This window comes from Nerophis lumbriciformis, linkage group LG03 (assembly GCF_033978685.3).
Source record: "Nerophis lumbriciformis linkage group LG03, RoL_Nlum_v2.1, whole genome shotgun sequence".
Classification (NCBI taxonomy): domain Eukaryota; kingdom Metazoa; phylum Chordata; class Actinopteri; order Syngnathiformes; family Syngnathidae; genus Nerophis; species Nerophis lumbriciformis.
Genome location: NC_084550.2, coordinates 20,260,599 through 20,275,929, shown reverse-complemented (window position 1 = coordinate 20,275,929; position 15,331 = coordinate 20,260,599). Strand labels below are relative to the sequence as shown.

General features: G+C 37.6%; 1 protein-coding gene across 1 annotated transcript in view; it reads left to right on the top strand.

The window, feature by feature from the left end:
* gpr158b (G protein-coupled receptor 158b) overlaps nucleotides 1-15,331 on the top strand; it is a 155,732-nt gene that overhangs the window by 71,409 nt on the left and 68,992 nt on the right. The window contains exon 3 of the mRNA XM_061934998.1: nucleotides 10,135-10,237. Coding sequence (XP_061790982.1) covers nucleotides 10,135-10,237 — 103 coding nt within the window. The remainder of the gene's footprint in view (nucleotides 1-10,134; nucleotides 10,238-15,331) is intronic.

The window sequence follows — 15,331 nt, the reverse complement described above, 5'->3', positions numbered from 1 at the left end:
CCGAAAGATCGTTGAAAGGTACTTTTAAAAGGAATATAGTCTTACATTAAAGTGAACAAAGCAAATATCTCATTTGCGACTTTTCTAAACAAGTCAAAAAAAGGCTGAATAACAATTTGTGAGGATCTCATCTAAGGACATTAAACTTGACTAAATAGAGAAGTCAAAATCTTAACAAAGTTTCCGTATGTCAACCTGCCGAAAGATCGTTGAAAGGTACTTTTAAAAGGAATATAGTCTTACATTATAGTGGAAAAAAACAAAGATCTCATTTGCGACTTTTTTCACTTCAAAATAAAGGCTAAACAAGGCGAAAAAAAGGCTGAACAACAATTTGTGAGCATCTCGTCTCAGGACATTAAACTTGACTAAATAGAGAAGTCAAAATCCTAACAGAGTTTCCATATGTCAACCTGCCGAAAGATCGTTGAAAGGTACTTTTAAAAGGAATATAGTCTTACATTAAAGTGAACAAAGCAAATATCTCATTTGCGACTTTTCTAAACAAGTCAAAAAAAGGCTGAATAACAATTTGTGAGGATCTCATCTAAGGACATTAAACTTGACTAAATAGAGAAGTCAAAATCTTAACAAAGTTTCCGTATGTCAACCTGCCGAAAGATCGTTGAAAGGTACTTTTAAAAGGAATATAGTCTTACATTAAAGTGAACTAAGCAAATATCTCATTTGCGACTTTTCTAAACAAGTCAAAAAAAGGCTGAATAACAATTTGTGAGGATCTCATCTAAGGACATTAAACTTGACTAAATAGAGAAGTCAAAATCTTAACAAAGTTTCCGTATGTCAACCTGCCGAAAGATCGTTGAAAGGTACTTTTAAAAGGAATATAGTCTTACATTATAGTGGAAAAAAACAAAGATCTCATTTGCGACTTTTTTCACTTCAAAATAAAGGCTAAACAAGGCGAAAAAAAGGCTGAACAACAATTTGTGAGCATCTCGTCTCAGGACATTAAAGTTGACTAAATAGAGAAGTCTCAATATTAACAAAGTTTCCATATGTCAACCTGCTGAAAGATCGTTACAAGGTACTTTTCAAAGGAATATAGTCTTACATTAAAGTGAACAAAACAGATGTCATTTGCGACTTTTTTCAATTCAATAAAAGGCTTAACAAGACGAAAAAAGGCCGAACAACAATTTGTGAGGATCTCGTCTGAGGACATTAAACTTGACTAAATAGAGATGTCAAAATCTTAGCAAAGTTTCCACATGTCAACCTGCCGAAAGATCATTGAAAGGTACTTTTAAAAGGAATATAGTCTTACGTTAAAGTGAACAAAACAAAGATCTCATTTGCGACTTTTTTCACTTCAAAATAAAGGTCAAAGACAAAAAAAAGGCTGAACAACAATTTGTGAGGATCTTGTCTCAGGACATTAAACTTGACTAAATAGAGAAGTCTCAATCTTAACAAAGTTTCCATATGTCAACATGCCGAAAGATCGTTACAAGGTACTTTTCAAAGGAATATAGTCTTACATTAAAGTGAACAAAACAGATGTCATTTGCGACTTTTTTCAATTCAAAAAAAGGCTTAACAAGACGAAAAAAGGCTGAACAACAATTTGTGAGGATCTCGTCTCAGAACATTAAACTTGAGTAAATGGAGGAGTCAAAATCTTAACAAACTTTCCATATGTCAACCTGCCGAAAGATTGTTGAAAGGTCCTTTTAAAAGGCATATAGTCTTACATTAAAGTGAACAAAAGAAAGATCTCATTTGCGACTTTTTTCACTTCAAAATAAAGTCTAAACAAGACAAAACAAGGCTGAACAACAATTTGTGAGGATGCAGTCTCAGGACATTAAACTTGACTAAATAGAGAAGTAAAAATCTTCAAAAAGTTTCCATATGTCAACTTGCCGAAAGACCGTTGAAAGGTACTTTTAAAAAGAATACTGTCTTATATTAAAGTGAACAAAACAGATGTCATTTACAAATTTTTTAAACTTCAAAATAAAGGCTAAACAAGACGAAAAAAGGCTGAACAACAATTTGTGAGCATCTCGTCTCAGGACATTAAACTTGACTAAATAGAGAAGTCAAAATCCTAACAAAGTTTCCATACGTCAACCTGCCGAAAGATCGTTGAAAGGTACTTTTAAAAGGAATACAGTCTTACATTAAAGTGAACAAAAGAAATATCTCATTTGCGACTTTTTTCACTTCAAAATAAAGGCTAAACAAGACAAAAAAAAGGCTGAACAACAATTTGTGAGGATCTCGTCTCAGGACATTAAACTTGACTAAATAGAGAAGTCAAAATCCTAACAAAGTTTCCATATGTCAACCTGCCGAAAGATCGTTGAAAGGTACTTTTAAAAGGAATATAGTCTTACATTAAAGTGAACAAAAGAAATATCTCATTTGCGACTTTTTTCAATTCAAAATGAAGGCTAAACAACACAAAAAAAGGCTGAACAACAATTTGTGAGGATCTCGTCTCAGGACATTAAACTTGACTTAATAGAGAAGTCAAAATCTTCACAAAGTTTCCATATGTCAACATGCCGAAAGATCGTTGAAAGGTACTTTTAAAAGGAATATAGTCTTACACAAACCTCCCAGGGGGTAGAACAAGAGGATGGGTCAAATGCAGAGAGTAATTTCACCACACCTAGTGTGTGTGTGACTATCAGTGGTACTTTAACTTAACTTTAACTTTTAAAAGTGAACAAAACGAAGATCTCATTTGCGACTGTTTTCACTTCAAAATAAAGGCTAAACAAGACAAAAAAAGGCTAAACAACAATTTGCGAGGATCTCGTCTCAGGACATTAAACTTGACTAAATGGAGAAGTCAAAATCTTAACAAAGTTTCCATATGTCAACCTGCCAAAAGATCGTTACAAGGTACTTTTCAAAGCAATATAGTCTTACATTAAAGTGAACAAAACAAAGATCTCATTTGCGACTTTTTTCACTTCAAAATAAAAGCTAAACAAGACGAAAAAAAGGCTGAACAACAATTTGTGAGGATCTCGTCTCAGGATATTAAACTTGACTAAATAGAGAAGTCTCAATCTTAACAAAGTTTCCATATGTCAACATGCCGAAAGATCGTTACAAGGTCATTTTAAAAGGAACATAGTCTTACATTAAAGTGAACAAAACAAAGATCTCATTTGCGACTTTTTTCACTTCAAAAAAAGGCTTAACAAGACGAAAAAAGGCTGAACAACAATTTGTGAGGATCTCGTCTCAGGACATTAAACTTGACTAAATAGAGAAGTCAAAATCCTAACAAAGTTTCCATATGTCAACCTGCCGAAAGATCGTTGAAAGGTACTTTTAAAAGGAATACAGTCTTACATTAAAGTGAACAAAGCAAATATCTAATTTGCGACTTTCCTAAACAAGTCAAAAAAAGGCTGAATAACAATTTGTGAGGATCTCGTCTGAGGACATTAAACTTGACTAAATAGAAATGTCAAAATCTTAACAAAGTTTCCATATGTCAACCTGACGTTGAAAGAAACTGCACAGAAAATAACTCATTTGGCTATAAAGTGGGCAACTTTCACGCTAATGGCACTAGCGTGACATAAAACAAGAAATTAGATGATTCTTACAAGTCAGAAGTATTTTGTGGCCAAGGCTTGGTGTATAAATTTAGCCATGATCCTCCCTGCAGCAAAGCCCTGCACTATTCATGAACGTTCATGGCAAATTTATTGCCGCTTTAATTTTAGTGCATCCAAACTGATGCGAGTGATTCAGCTCCAGATGGCGTGTAGGCTGGTGGAGGTAAAACCAGGCTGCGATTATGCAGACGCTTGAATTCGGCAAACAACCCTTAACTCTTAATTTAGATATTAATTAGTGTCCCGGTTACTCGGCAAAGCTGCGTGATTTCCCCTGACATCAGGCGTGTTTAGAACCGGGCTCGCCGCAGGAGAGGATCTCACACCATAACTTGACTTTATTAAGTTCATTAACTGAACAGCGAGGGGATTAAAAAGAGCCAAATCGTACACTTGAGCACAGATTATGCTGTGCAGATTAAGAAAATTGTTTTGATGAAAGAAAGGTTGTGTAGATACAGGCGTCCGTGTTTTTGAGCGCTGCACTGCGATGAATAATACATTAATGGAGGAGGCATGTTTCATATTCATATTTCACATCAAGTGTTAAGAATGACCCTGCTTAGTCATTTCGAAAAGGAATTATTAACATTGTTATATTGGATTTTATATTCTGTTAGGATTTATGCCAGGTCGTTATTATTAGTGTTACTGTTATCCCAGCAGGCACAAGACATTGATACAACGTTGATTATACATACATGTTCTTTAAAACTGACTTTGAAACGACGGGGCAAAATAGTTGTATTTGTAAATTGAGACAACAATGGTGTCCAACGTTGGATCCACATTGTTGGTTGGGAAATTACCAAATTTCAAATGGTCAAATCAACGTCACGACCTGACATTGAATAAACGTCGTCAAAAAGTATGTTGTTTCAACATTGTATTTGTGTTGTAGAAGACTGGTTTGAAAATGACCAAGATGCAATGGTCAAATCGACGTCACAACCCAACATTGATTAAACGTCGTCAAAAAGCATGTTGTTCCAACGTTATGTTTGAGTTGCTCAACGTCTGGACCAAATTCAACAAGTTTTTTAATGTTGTTTCAATGTCTTGTCCCTGTTGGGAAGTCTTATAGGGATATATATATATATATATATATACACATATACATATGTCTGTATATATATATACACATATATATATATATATATATATACACACACATTTATGTAGATATATATACATATATGTAGATATATATATACATTTATGTATATATATATATATATATACATATATGTAGATATATATATACTGTATGTCTATATATATACATATATGTAGATATATATATATATATATATATCTACATATATGTAGATATATATATCTATATATCTACATACATATATATATATATATATATATATATATATACATATATATATATATATACATATATATATATATATATATATATATATATACATATATATACACATATATGTGTGTATATATATATATATATGTATACTAGGGCTGCAACAACTAATCGATTAAATCGATTAAAATCGATTATAAAAAGTTGGGGATTATTTTAGTCATTGATTCGTTGGATCTATGCTATGAGGCAATTTTTTAAATTTTTAAATTTTATTTTTATTTATTTTTTTTATAAACCTTTATTTATAAAGTGCAACATGTACAAACAGCTGAGAAACAATAATCAAAATAAGTATGGTGCCAGTATGCTGTTTTTTTCCAATAAAATACTGGAAAGGATAGAAATGTAGTTTGTCTCTTTTATCCGATTATTAATTGATTAATCGAAGTAATAATCGACAGATTAATCGATTATCAAATTAATCGTTAGTTGCAGCTCTAATATATACATATATGTGTATATATACATACATACATATGTGTGTATATATATATATATATATATATATATATACCTATAAGACTTCCCAAAAAAAAAAAAAAAAAAATAAAACCAAACCTTAAAATAACAGCACCGGAATATCATTTAAACTATTGCACAAACCCACTAATTGAATTAAAGTGTCAAGTGACTAAGTTAAAGAGGGTTGGTAAAACGTTTAATAAATGTAACAGTTAAAATAGTGGGATAAAAAAGTGACATGGTGCATAGTAAAACAATCCTACAAAAAAACAAACATAAATTGGGAAGATAATCAACTATAACCTAGTGAATACAAAAAATGTAATGACAAATACTTGTTAATCGGCATCTACTCTTGTCCACTGCAACATCCTTCACTAAAAAGTGACATGAGATGAGGTTAGTCGAAAGCAGATCCCTTTAAAGTGCAGGTGCCAACTCACATTTGCGTCAAAAATAGCAGAATGTGCGTCGAAGCTCATAGGTTTTTGCATCCCAGTCAAGTCGTGATTTAAAACGTTGCGTCACCACGCGCTGCCTTTTATTGGTGCAGCTAAGCCTGAACTCTGACTGGCATGTTCCGAAACACCGTCCTATTATACATGTAAATATATTATTTATGTTTATGAATTTAAAAAAATGGGATTAACATATTTAGAGTGTGCGATTGTAAATCAGTTCCTTCTTGCATGTATACAATCGCTCATTGGAGCCGATGTCCTACATGCAAATGAGCTTCATGGCATGGCCTCTTAACTTCATGTGAGTGATTATGATTGATGACACCTGTTGACTTCTCTGAACCCATTTAAATAGGACCCATGTGATGCAGTCATTAGACTCGGTTACAAACGCGACAATGGGAAAGTCAAAGGAACTCAGCACAGATCTGAAAAAAAACGAATCATTGACTTGAACAAGTCAGGAAAGTCACTTGGAGCCATTTCAAAGCAGCTTTAGGTCCCAAGAGCAACGGTGCAGACAATTGTTCGTAAGTATAAAGTGCAAGGCACAGTTTTGTCACTGCCACGATCAAGACAAAAACGCAAGCTATCACCTGCTGCTGAGAGAAAATTGGTCAGGACGATCAAGAGTCAACCGAGAACCACCAAAAAGCAGGTCTGCAATGAATTGGAAGTGTCAGTGTCCACAGTCAACCGTGTTTTGCATCGCCATAAACTGAGAGGCTACCATGCAAGAAGGAAGCCCTTGATCTAGAAGAGACACCTTAAGGCTCGTCTAAAGTTTGCTGCTGATCACATGGACAAAGATGAGACCTTCTGGAGGAAAGTTCTGTGGTCAGATGAAACAAAAATGGAGCTGTTTTGCCACAATACCCAGCAATATGTTTGGAGGAGAAAAGGTGAGGCCTTTAATCCCAGGAACACCACTCCTACCGTCAAGCATGGTGATGGTAGTATTATGCTCTGGGCCTGTTTTGCTGCCAATGGAACTGGTGCTTTAAATGGGACAATGAAAAAGGAGGATTACCTCCAAATTCTTCAGGACAACCTAAAATCATCAGCCCGGAGGTTGGGTCTTGGGCGCAGTTGGGTGTTCCAACAGGACAATGACCCCAAACACACGTGAAAAGTGGTAAAGGAACGGCTAAATCAGGCTAGAATGAAGGTTTTAGAATGGCCTTCCCAAAGTCCTGGACAATGCTGAAGAAACAAGTCCATGTCAGAAAACAAATTTGCACCAATTTTGTCAAGAGGAGTGGTCAAAAATTCAAGCAGAAGCTTGTGGATGGCTACCAAAAGCGCCTTATTGCAGTGAAACTTGCCAAGGGACATGTAAGCAAATATTAACATTGCTGTATGTATACTTTTGACCCAGCACATTTTCAGTAGACCCATAATAAATTCATAAAAGAAGCAAACTTCATGAATGTTTTTTGTGACCAACAAGTATGTGCTCCAATCACTCTATCACAAAAAAATAAGAGTTGTAGAAATGATTGGAAACTCAAGACAGCCATGACATTATGTTCTTTACAAGTGTATGTCAACTTTTGACCACGACTGTATGTCCAATTGAGGTCGGTTCTCTGAGCAGCTAGAACTATAATACTGCTAAAATATGTTGCCAGAATATTCTGGAGGAGGCTGAACTTTAGTTTGGTACATTCATTTCACATAGAAAACACAAGGCACGTGGTAGTTAAAAGGCAATCACTTATCAGTAGCTCTGAGTTAAAACCAGTAATATTATTAAAGACTTCAATGGAATAAAAACACAAATGTTCCCATATACTAAAAAAAACACACAAATATAGCGGAAAAATAAAATAAAACAATAAAAACAAGCCTTAAAATACTATTGCACAAACCCAGTGATTGAATTGAAGTGCCACGTGACTAAGTTAAAAAGTGTTAGCAAAACGTTTGGTGTTTAATAAATATGACGACAGGTTAAAATGTTGCATAGTAAAACAATCCTACAAAACAAACAGACTTCATAAATACATTAGCAGGCTTTTATTTTAGCCTAACTTATGCAGAATGTTCTCTGGCCCTACCTGAGCGAGTCAGCATCTGAAATCCCTCACTCTGAAGGGCTAGATTAATACCCCCTAGCCCTCGTTATGCCCACTACCCCTACATGCAAAGAATCACCCTTTACGGCAGGGGTGTTAAACTCGTTTTCATTGAGGGCCACATTGCAGTTATGGTTGTCCTCAGAGGGCCGCTTTTAACAATGAGTAATATATGAATATACATATATATATATATATATATATATATATATATATATATATATATATATATATATATATATTATACAGTAACAATATATTTTACATAAGCTGCATAAAAAATATTTAAATTTTACTTTAAAAACTGGCAGCTGAAAGCAGTAGTTGTTTTTTTTACAGCATATTAAAAAATGTAATAAATGGAACAATACCACTGTTTTTAGCGGTAAAATTCAAGCAACAGAGCTGCCAGTTGTTTTTTTTTACCGTAAAATCTTGTTATTTTAATGTTTTTTTTGTTTGTTTTTTAACGTTTTAGTGTCTTACTGTATATGGGAAAAAACAGTACCAAAGTTGATTTTAAAGTAAAAAAAACTGTCGACGGAATTTAACTGTAAATTCTACTGTCAATTTTACAGTCTACAATTTGATTGATCATTTGTTTTGAAATCATAAGTCAAGCAGATATTTAAGTACAATATTTATCTTTATTTTAACAAAAATAATTTTTTGAAAAACATGATAATATTTACATTTTGATTAGAGATGTCCGATAATGGCTTTTTTGCCGATATCCGATATTGTCCAACTCTTAATTACCGATTCCGATATCAACCGATACCGATATATACAGTGGTGGAATTAACACATTATTATGCCTAATTTTGTTGTGATGCCCCGCTGGATGCATTAAACAATGTAACAAGGTTTTCCAAATTAAATCAACTCAAGTTATGGAAAAAAATGCCATATTTATTATTGAAGTCACAAAGTGCATTATTTTTTTTAACATGCCTCAAAACAGCAGCTTGGAATTTGGGACATCGGACTGCCGATATTATCGGCTGATAAATGCTTTAAAATGTAATATCGGAAATTATCGGTATCAGTTTCAAAATTATCGATATCAGTTTCAAAATGTAAAATGTATGACTTTTTAAAACGCCGCTGTGTACACGGATGTAGGGAAAAGTACAGAGCGCCAATAAACCTTAAAGGCACTGCCTTTGCGTGCCGGCCCGGTCACATAATATCTACGTCTTTTCACACACACAAGTGAATGCATGCATACTTGGTCAACATCCATACAGGTCACACTGAGGGTGGCCGTATAAAAAACTTTAACACTGTTACAAATATGCGCCACACTGTGAGCCCACACCAAACAGGAATGACAGACACATTTCGGGAGAACATCCGCACCGGAACACAACATAAACACAACAGAACAAATACCCAGAACCCCTTGCAGCACTAACTCTTCCGGGACGCTACAATATCCACCCCCTCCCCCCAACCCCGCCCACCTCAATCTCCTCATGCTCTCTCAGGGAGAGCATGTCCCAAATTCCAAGCTGCTGTTTTGAGGCATGTTAAAAAAAAATAATGCACTTTGTGACTTCAATAATAAATATGGCATTTTTTTCCATAACTTGAGTTGATTTATTTTGGAAAACCTTGTTACATTGTTTAATGCATCCTGCGGGGCATCACAACCAAATTGGGCATAATAATGTGTTAATTCCACGACTGTATATATCGGTATCGGTTGATATCGGAATCGGTAATTAAGAGTTGGACGATATCGGATATCGGCAAAAAAGCCATTATCGGACATCTCTAGTTGTGTCTTTGCCTCAATCTTTGTGACATCGTTGAAATCAAATCATGATCATGTGACGCCCCTAGTGGTCGATTAACTTCTGGGCTATTTTCTTCTCTTTCTCATGTTCGTCTCTTTACAGTCTACAACCTTTGTTCAAACAAGTGCATCTGGTACAAGCCTCAAAAAAAAAAAAGGCCAAAGAAAAAAGGATGTGATTGTTTCCATCTGAGCTCTCACATAATAACCATCCCGTGTGACTTCAAGCGGCAAATTGTTTGAATGTTGGTTCCTTTGATTGTTGTGTTAACCGTACCATTATCCTCTAAAAGGTGTTCGTCTAACCTCTTTCTCTCCTTTCCTCTCGCAGTGCACGCCCATCGCTGGCCACGGATTTGTGTTGGACAAGTACAGGTGCCAGTGCAGGAGAGGATTTTACCATCCCAGTCGTGTGGCGCTCAACGGCTTTAAAAGTAGGTGACAAAAGCCTCTGTGGTGTGACACAACTCCATGTCAGCAGTGTATTCTTATTTCATATTCCTGTTCTGACTTTGAAAGGGTATCCTGGGATTTGTGTGCAGTATTTAGTCAATTATTTTGCTGTGGTGTACAGTGCTAGAGTCCCAGTTACATAAACACAGAGGGTTGGAAGGAAGGGTTCAGACCTGTACTAGCTCCGTTGCGTTATTTCAGAGGACAAAAACAAGCCCTCCTTATTCTTTAATTGTAGACAATCAGTAGAATTATATCCAAATCTGTTTAACCAAAACTTTTTCATCTCAAATACCGTATTTTTCGGACTATAACATCGTTTCATTTTCTCAAAAATCGACAGTGCGCCTTATGATTAAAGGCCTCACCTTTTCTCCTCCAAACATATTGCTTGGTATTGTGGCCAAACAGCTCATTTTTTGTTTCATCTGACATCACATGGACAAAGATAAGACCTTCTGGAGGAAAGTTCCGTGGTCAGATGAAACAAAAAATAGAACTGTTTGGCCACAATACCCAGCAATATGTTTGGAGGAGAAAAGGTGAGGCCTTTAATCCTAGGAACACCATCCTACCGTCAAGCATGGTGGTGGTTGTATTATGCTCTGGGCCTGTTTTTCTGCCAATGGAACTGGTGCTTTACAGAGAGTAAACGGGACAATGTAAAAGGAGGATTACCTCCAAATTCTTCAGGACAACCTAAAATTATCAGCCCGGAGGTTGGGTCTTGGGCGCAGCTGCTATCCTCATTTAACTTGAACTCTAACCAACACAAGATAGATTCTAAACATCTTCATGGTCAGCAATAAGCAAGGCCGACTACAGTGGAGATCAGAATCTGCAAAGGTTGCATTTAATAACCTCTTTAAATCCAGAATACTTCTTAAATGATCAACGTTTAGATGTGGAGTTCCCCTATTTATATCACCGGTGTTTGTTTAGAAATGAGTCTTTGTAGATTAACGTGACCTCTATGACTGAGAATCAGAAGTTTACAAACCGTTTTTCCTCTAAATTACATTAGTGTGACAGCCCGAAACGGGAAAATACCCCCCAAAAATTTGATAGGCCTGCTATCTGTGCTCTGGCCTGGGGTCGACTGAAGACAGCATACTTCTAAGATGGCGCCAAGTATCCAAATCAATGATTCTTAGTAGGGATGTCCGATAATGGCTTTTTGCCGATATCCGATATTCCGATATTGTCCAACTCTTTAATTACCGATACCGATATCAACCGATACCGATATATACAGTCGTGGAATGAACACATTATTATGACTAATTTGGACAACCAGGTATGGTGAAGATAAGTTCCTTTTTTTTAAATTAATAAAACAAAATAAGAAATAAATTTAAAAAAAATTATTGAATAAAAAAGAAAGTAAAACAATATAAAAACAGTTACATAGAAACTAGTAATGAATGAAAATGAGTAAAATTAACTGTTAAAGGTTAGTACTATTAGTGGACCAGCAGCACGCACAATCATGTGTGCTTACGGACTGTATCCCTTGCAGACTGTATTGATATATATTGATATATAATGTAGGAACCAGAATATTAATAACAGAAAGAAACAACCCTTTTGTGTGAATGAGTGCAAATGGGGGAGGAAGGTTTTTTGGGTTGGTGCACTAATTGTAAGTGTATATTGTGTTTTTTATGTTGATTTAATAAAAAAAAATAAAAAAATAAAAACGATACCGACAATAAAAAAAACGATAGCGATAATTTTAGGTATAAACATGCAGATTTAGCTAAAAAGCTAGCATAAAAGGTTAGCATGAAGACATAGGAGAAGTTAGCATACTTTTAAGATAGAGCAAAGTTTAAAAATGCACTATTTTTAAGTGTAAACATACAAAATTAGCTAAAAAGCCAGCACTTAGGCATAGAGCAGGGGTGTCAAACTCAAATACAGAGTGGTCCAAAATTTAAAACTGAACAAAGCCGCGGGCCAAGGTTGAACAAATTAACCTTTAACGTACTCTACGAGCTATCGTCACGTCCGCTTTTCATCCATTCTAACATTGTTCAGACCCAGTCACAAGATATGTGCGGCTCCTGTACGCACACACGAGCCAATGCAACGCATATTTCATCAACAGCGATACAAGTTACACTGAGGGTGCCAGTATAAAAAACTTTAACACTGTTAGAAATATACGCCACACTGTGAATCCACACCAAACAAGAATGACAAACACATTTCAGGAGAACATCCGCACCGTAACACAACATAAACACAACATAAACACAACAGAACAAATACCCAGAATCCTTTGCAGCACTAACTCTTCCCGGACGCTACAAAATACACCCCCGCTACCACCAAAACTCCTCCCCCACACACACACACCTTGTAGCGTCCCGGAAGAGTTAGTGCTGCAAAGGGTTCTGGTTTGGTGTGGATTCACAGTGTGGCGTATATTTCTAACAGTGTTAAAGTTTTTTATTCGGCTACCCTCAGTGTAACCTGTATCGCTGTTGATTAAGTATGCGTTGCATTCTAATGTGTGTGCGTGCAGAAGCCGCACATGTTATGTGGCTGGCTGGCTGGCTGGCTGGCTGGCGTTTGGAAGACTCTCGGGAAAATCGGCGGACCAGCTTTAGTGTTAATTTGATATCGCCTCAAGGGCCAAGTGAAATTACACGGCGGGCCAAATTTGGCCCGCGGGCTAGAGTTTGACACCCATGGCATAGAGACTGTTTCTACAAACATTTGTGAAAGAATGGGCCGCTCTCAGTGATTTCCAGCGCGGAACTGTCATAGGATGCCACCTGTGCAACAAATCCAGCCGCTCCTAAATAATCCAAAGTCAACTGTCGGCTTTATTATAAGAAAGTGGAAGAGTTTGGGAACAACAGCAACTCAGCCACCAAGTGGTAGGCCATGTAAACTGACAGAGAGGGGTCAGCATAGTGCAAAGACTTTCTGCACAGTCAGTTGCTACAGAGCTCCAAACGTCATGTGACCTTCCAATTAGCCCATGCACAGTACGCAGAGAGCTTCATGGAATGGGTTTCCATGGCCGAGCAGCTGAACCTAAGCCATACACCACCAAGTCCAATGCAGTGGTGTAAAGCACGTCGCCACTGGACTCTAGAGCAGTGGAGACGCCTTCTCTGGAGTGATGAATCACGCTTTTCCATCTGGCAATCTGATGGACCAGTCTGGGTTTGGAGGTTGCCAGAAGAACGGTACATTTCGGACTGCATTGTGTCGAGTGTGAAATTTGGTGGAGGAGGAATTATGGTCTGGGGTTGTTTTTCAGGAGTTGGGCTTTGCCCCTTAGTTCCAGTGAAAGGAACTTTGAATGCTCCAGGATACCAAAACATTTTGGACAATTCCATGCTCCCAACCTTGTGGGAACAGTTTGGAGCGGGCCCCTTCCTCTTCCAACATGACCGTGCACCAGTGCACAAAGCAAGGTCCATAAAGACATGGATGACAGAGTCTGGTGTGGATGAACTTGACTGGCCTGCACAGAGTCCTGACCTCAACCGGATAGAACACCTTTCGGAATGAATTAGAACGGAGACTGAATGCCAGGCCTTCAGTGTGTGACCTCACCAATGCGCTTTTGGAAGAATGGTGGAAAATTCCTATAAACACACTGTGGACAGCCTTCCTAGAAGAGTTGAAGCTGTAATAGCTGCATAAGGTGGACCGACATCATATTGAACCCTATGGGTTAGGAATGGGATGGCACTTCAAGTTCATATGTGAGTCAAGGCCCAATACTTTTGGCAATATGATGTATTTCTGGTTGGGGTCTGAACAGTTACGTGGTGTTTCATGACCTGGCTTGATTCTAATGACCGCATTCACTGTGACACCTTTGACTAAGAGCACTGCAGTGTCCTCAGGCAGGAAGCTTGGCTCTGATGATTACTAAAATAATCAAGCAGCTGCAGGGGTTCTCATCCCTGACTCCGGCAAAACTACCCCCCCCCCCCCCCCCCCCCCGCCCCGGGGCCATGATATGCTAAGCCGGAGCTTTATTGTAATTCAGCACGACGAGGCGAGAGTCCCGCGGGCTCATTGTGTGAGGAAATCACTGTGGTTCACGGGAGCCGGTGACCCTGATAGCCTCCTTTGGAAAAGTGTCTGCGGTATCCTTTGTGCACACCTGAAGATCAGACGGATCAGAAAACGACTGTTCCCTAGCAACAGGTCGTGAGGATGCACAGGGGAGCGATGATAGTGATGGAAAGACTGATATTATAAGAAAAAAACAACCTTATCACACTTGACGAGTGTCCCAAACTTTGGCTGTTGCCCAGGCAACCGGACATCTTATGTCACATGGTGCATATACACTGTGCTATTTCGGCACCTTTTGTTATCTTTTGTGGCAATCCAGAAAGTGGGGAAGTTTTTAAATATACTGTAGAGGTACCACTGACATACACTTCACAAGAGCTAGGCGTGCCAAGTTGAACAAAGTTTGAATGTACACAGATTGTATCAAAGTCTTTTCTTCAGCAGAACGTGACTTTTCAGTCACGTCCGTATCCTCTCTCCCCTCCTGCTCCCGGCCGCTTACTGTTAAAGACAACAGGTGATTAGATTGACACGTACCGCCTGTGAAATCCAATCACCTGCCAGCTTTGTCTCGCCGTCAGCACTGCCTGATGGTGCTCTGTCCTCAGCACCATGGACAGAGGCGGTGACCTTTGCTGCTGCTGGCAGCGCTGGCCACATCTCCCTCCACATATACATTGTAAATACAATCTTTAAAATTTAAGTTTTGTTCATAAAAACTGCCGGATAACCTAGAATCCCCGAAACCAGGAGGCAAATAGCATGTGCAACATGTAAAATTAATTGAACTATCAGTGGGGGTGTCATAGTTGACCTACCAAGACTGTCAATCAATCAATCAATCAATGTTTATTTATATAGCCCTAAATCACAAGTGTCTCAAAGGACTGACCAAACTACAACGACATCCGCGGTTCAGAGCCCACATAAGGGCAAGGAAAAACTCACAACCCAGTGAGATGTCGATGAGAATGACTATGAGAAACCTTGGAGAGGACCGCAGATGTGGGTGACACCCCCCCTCT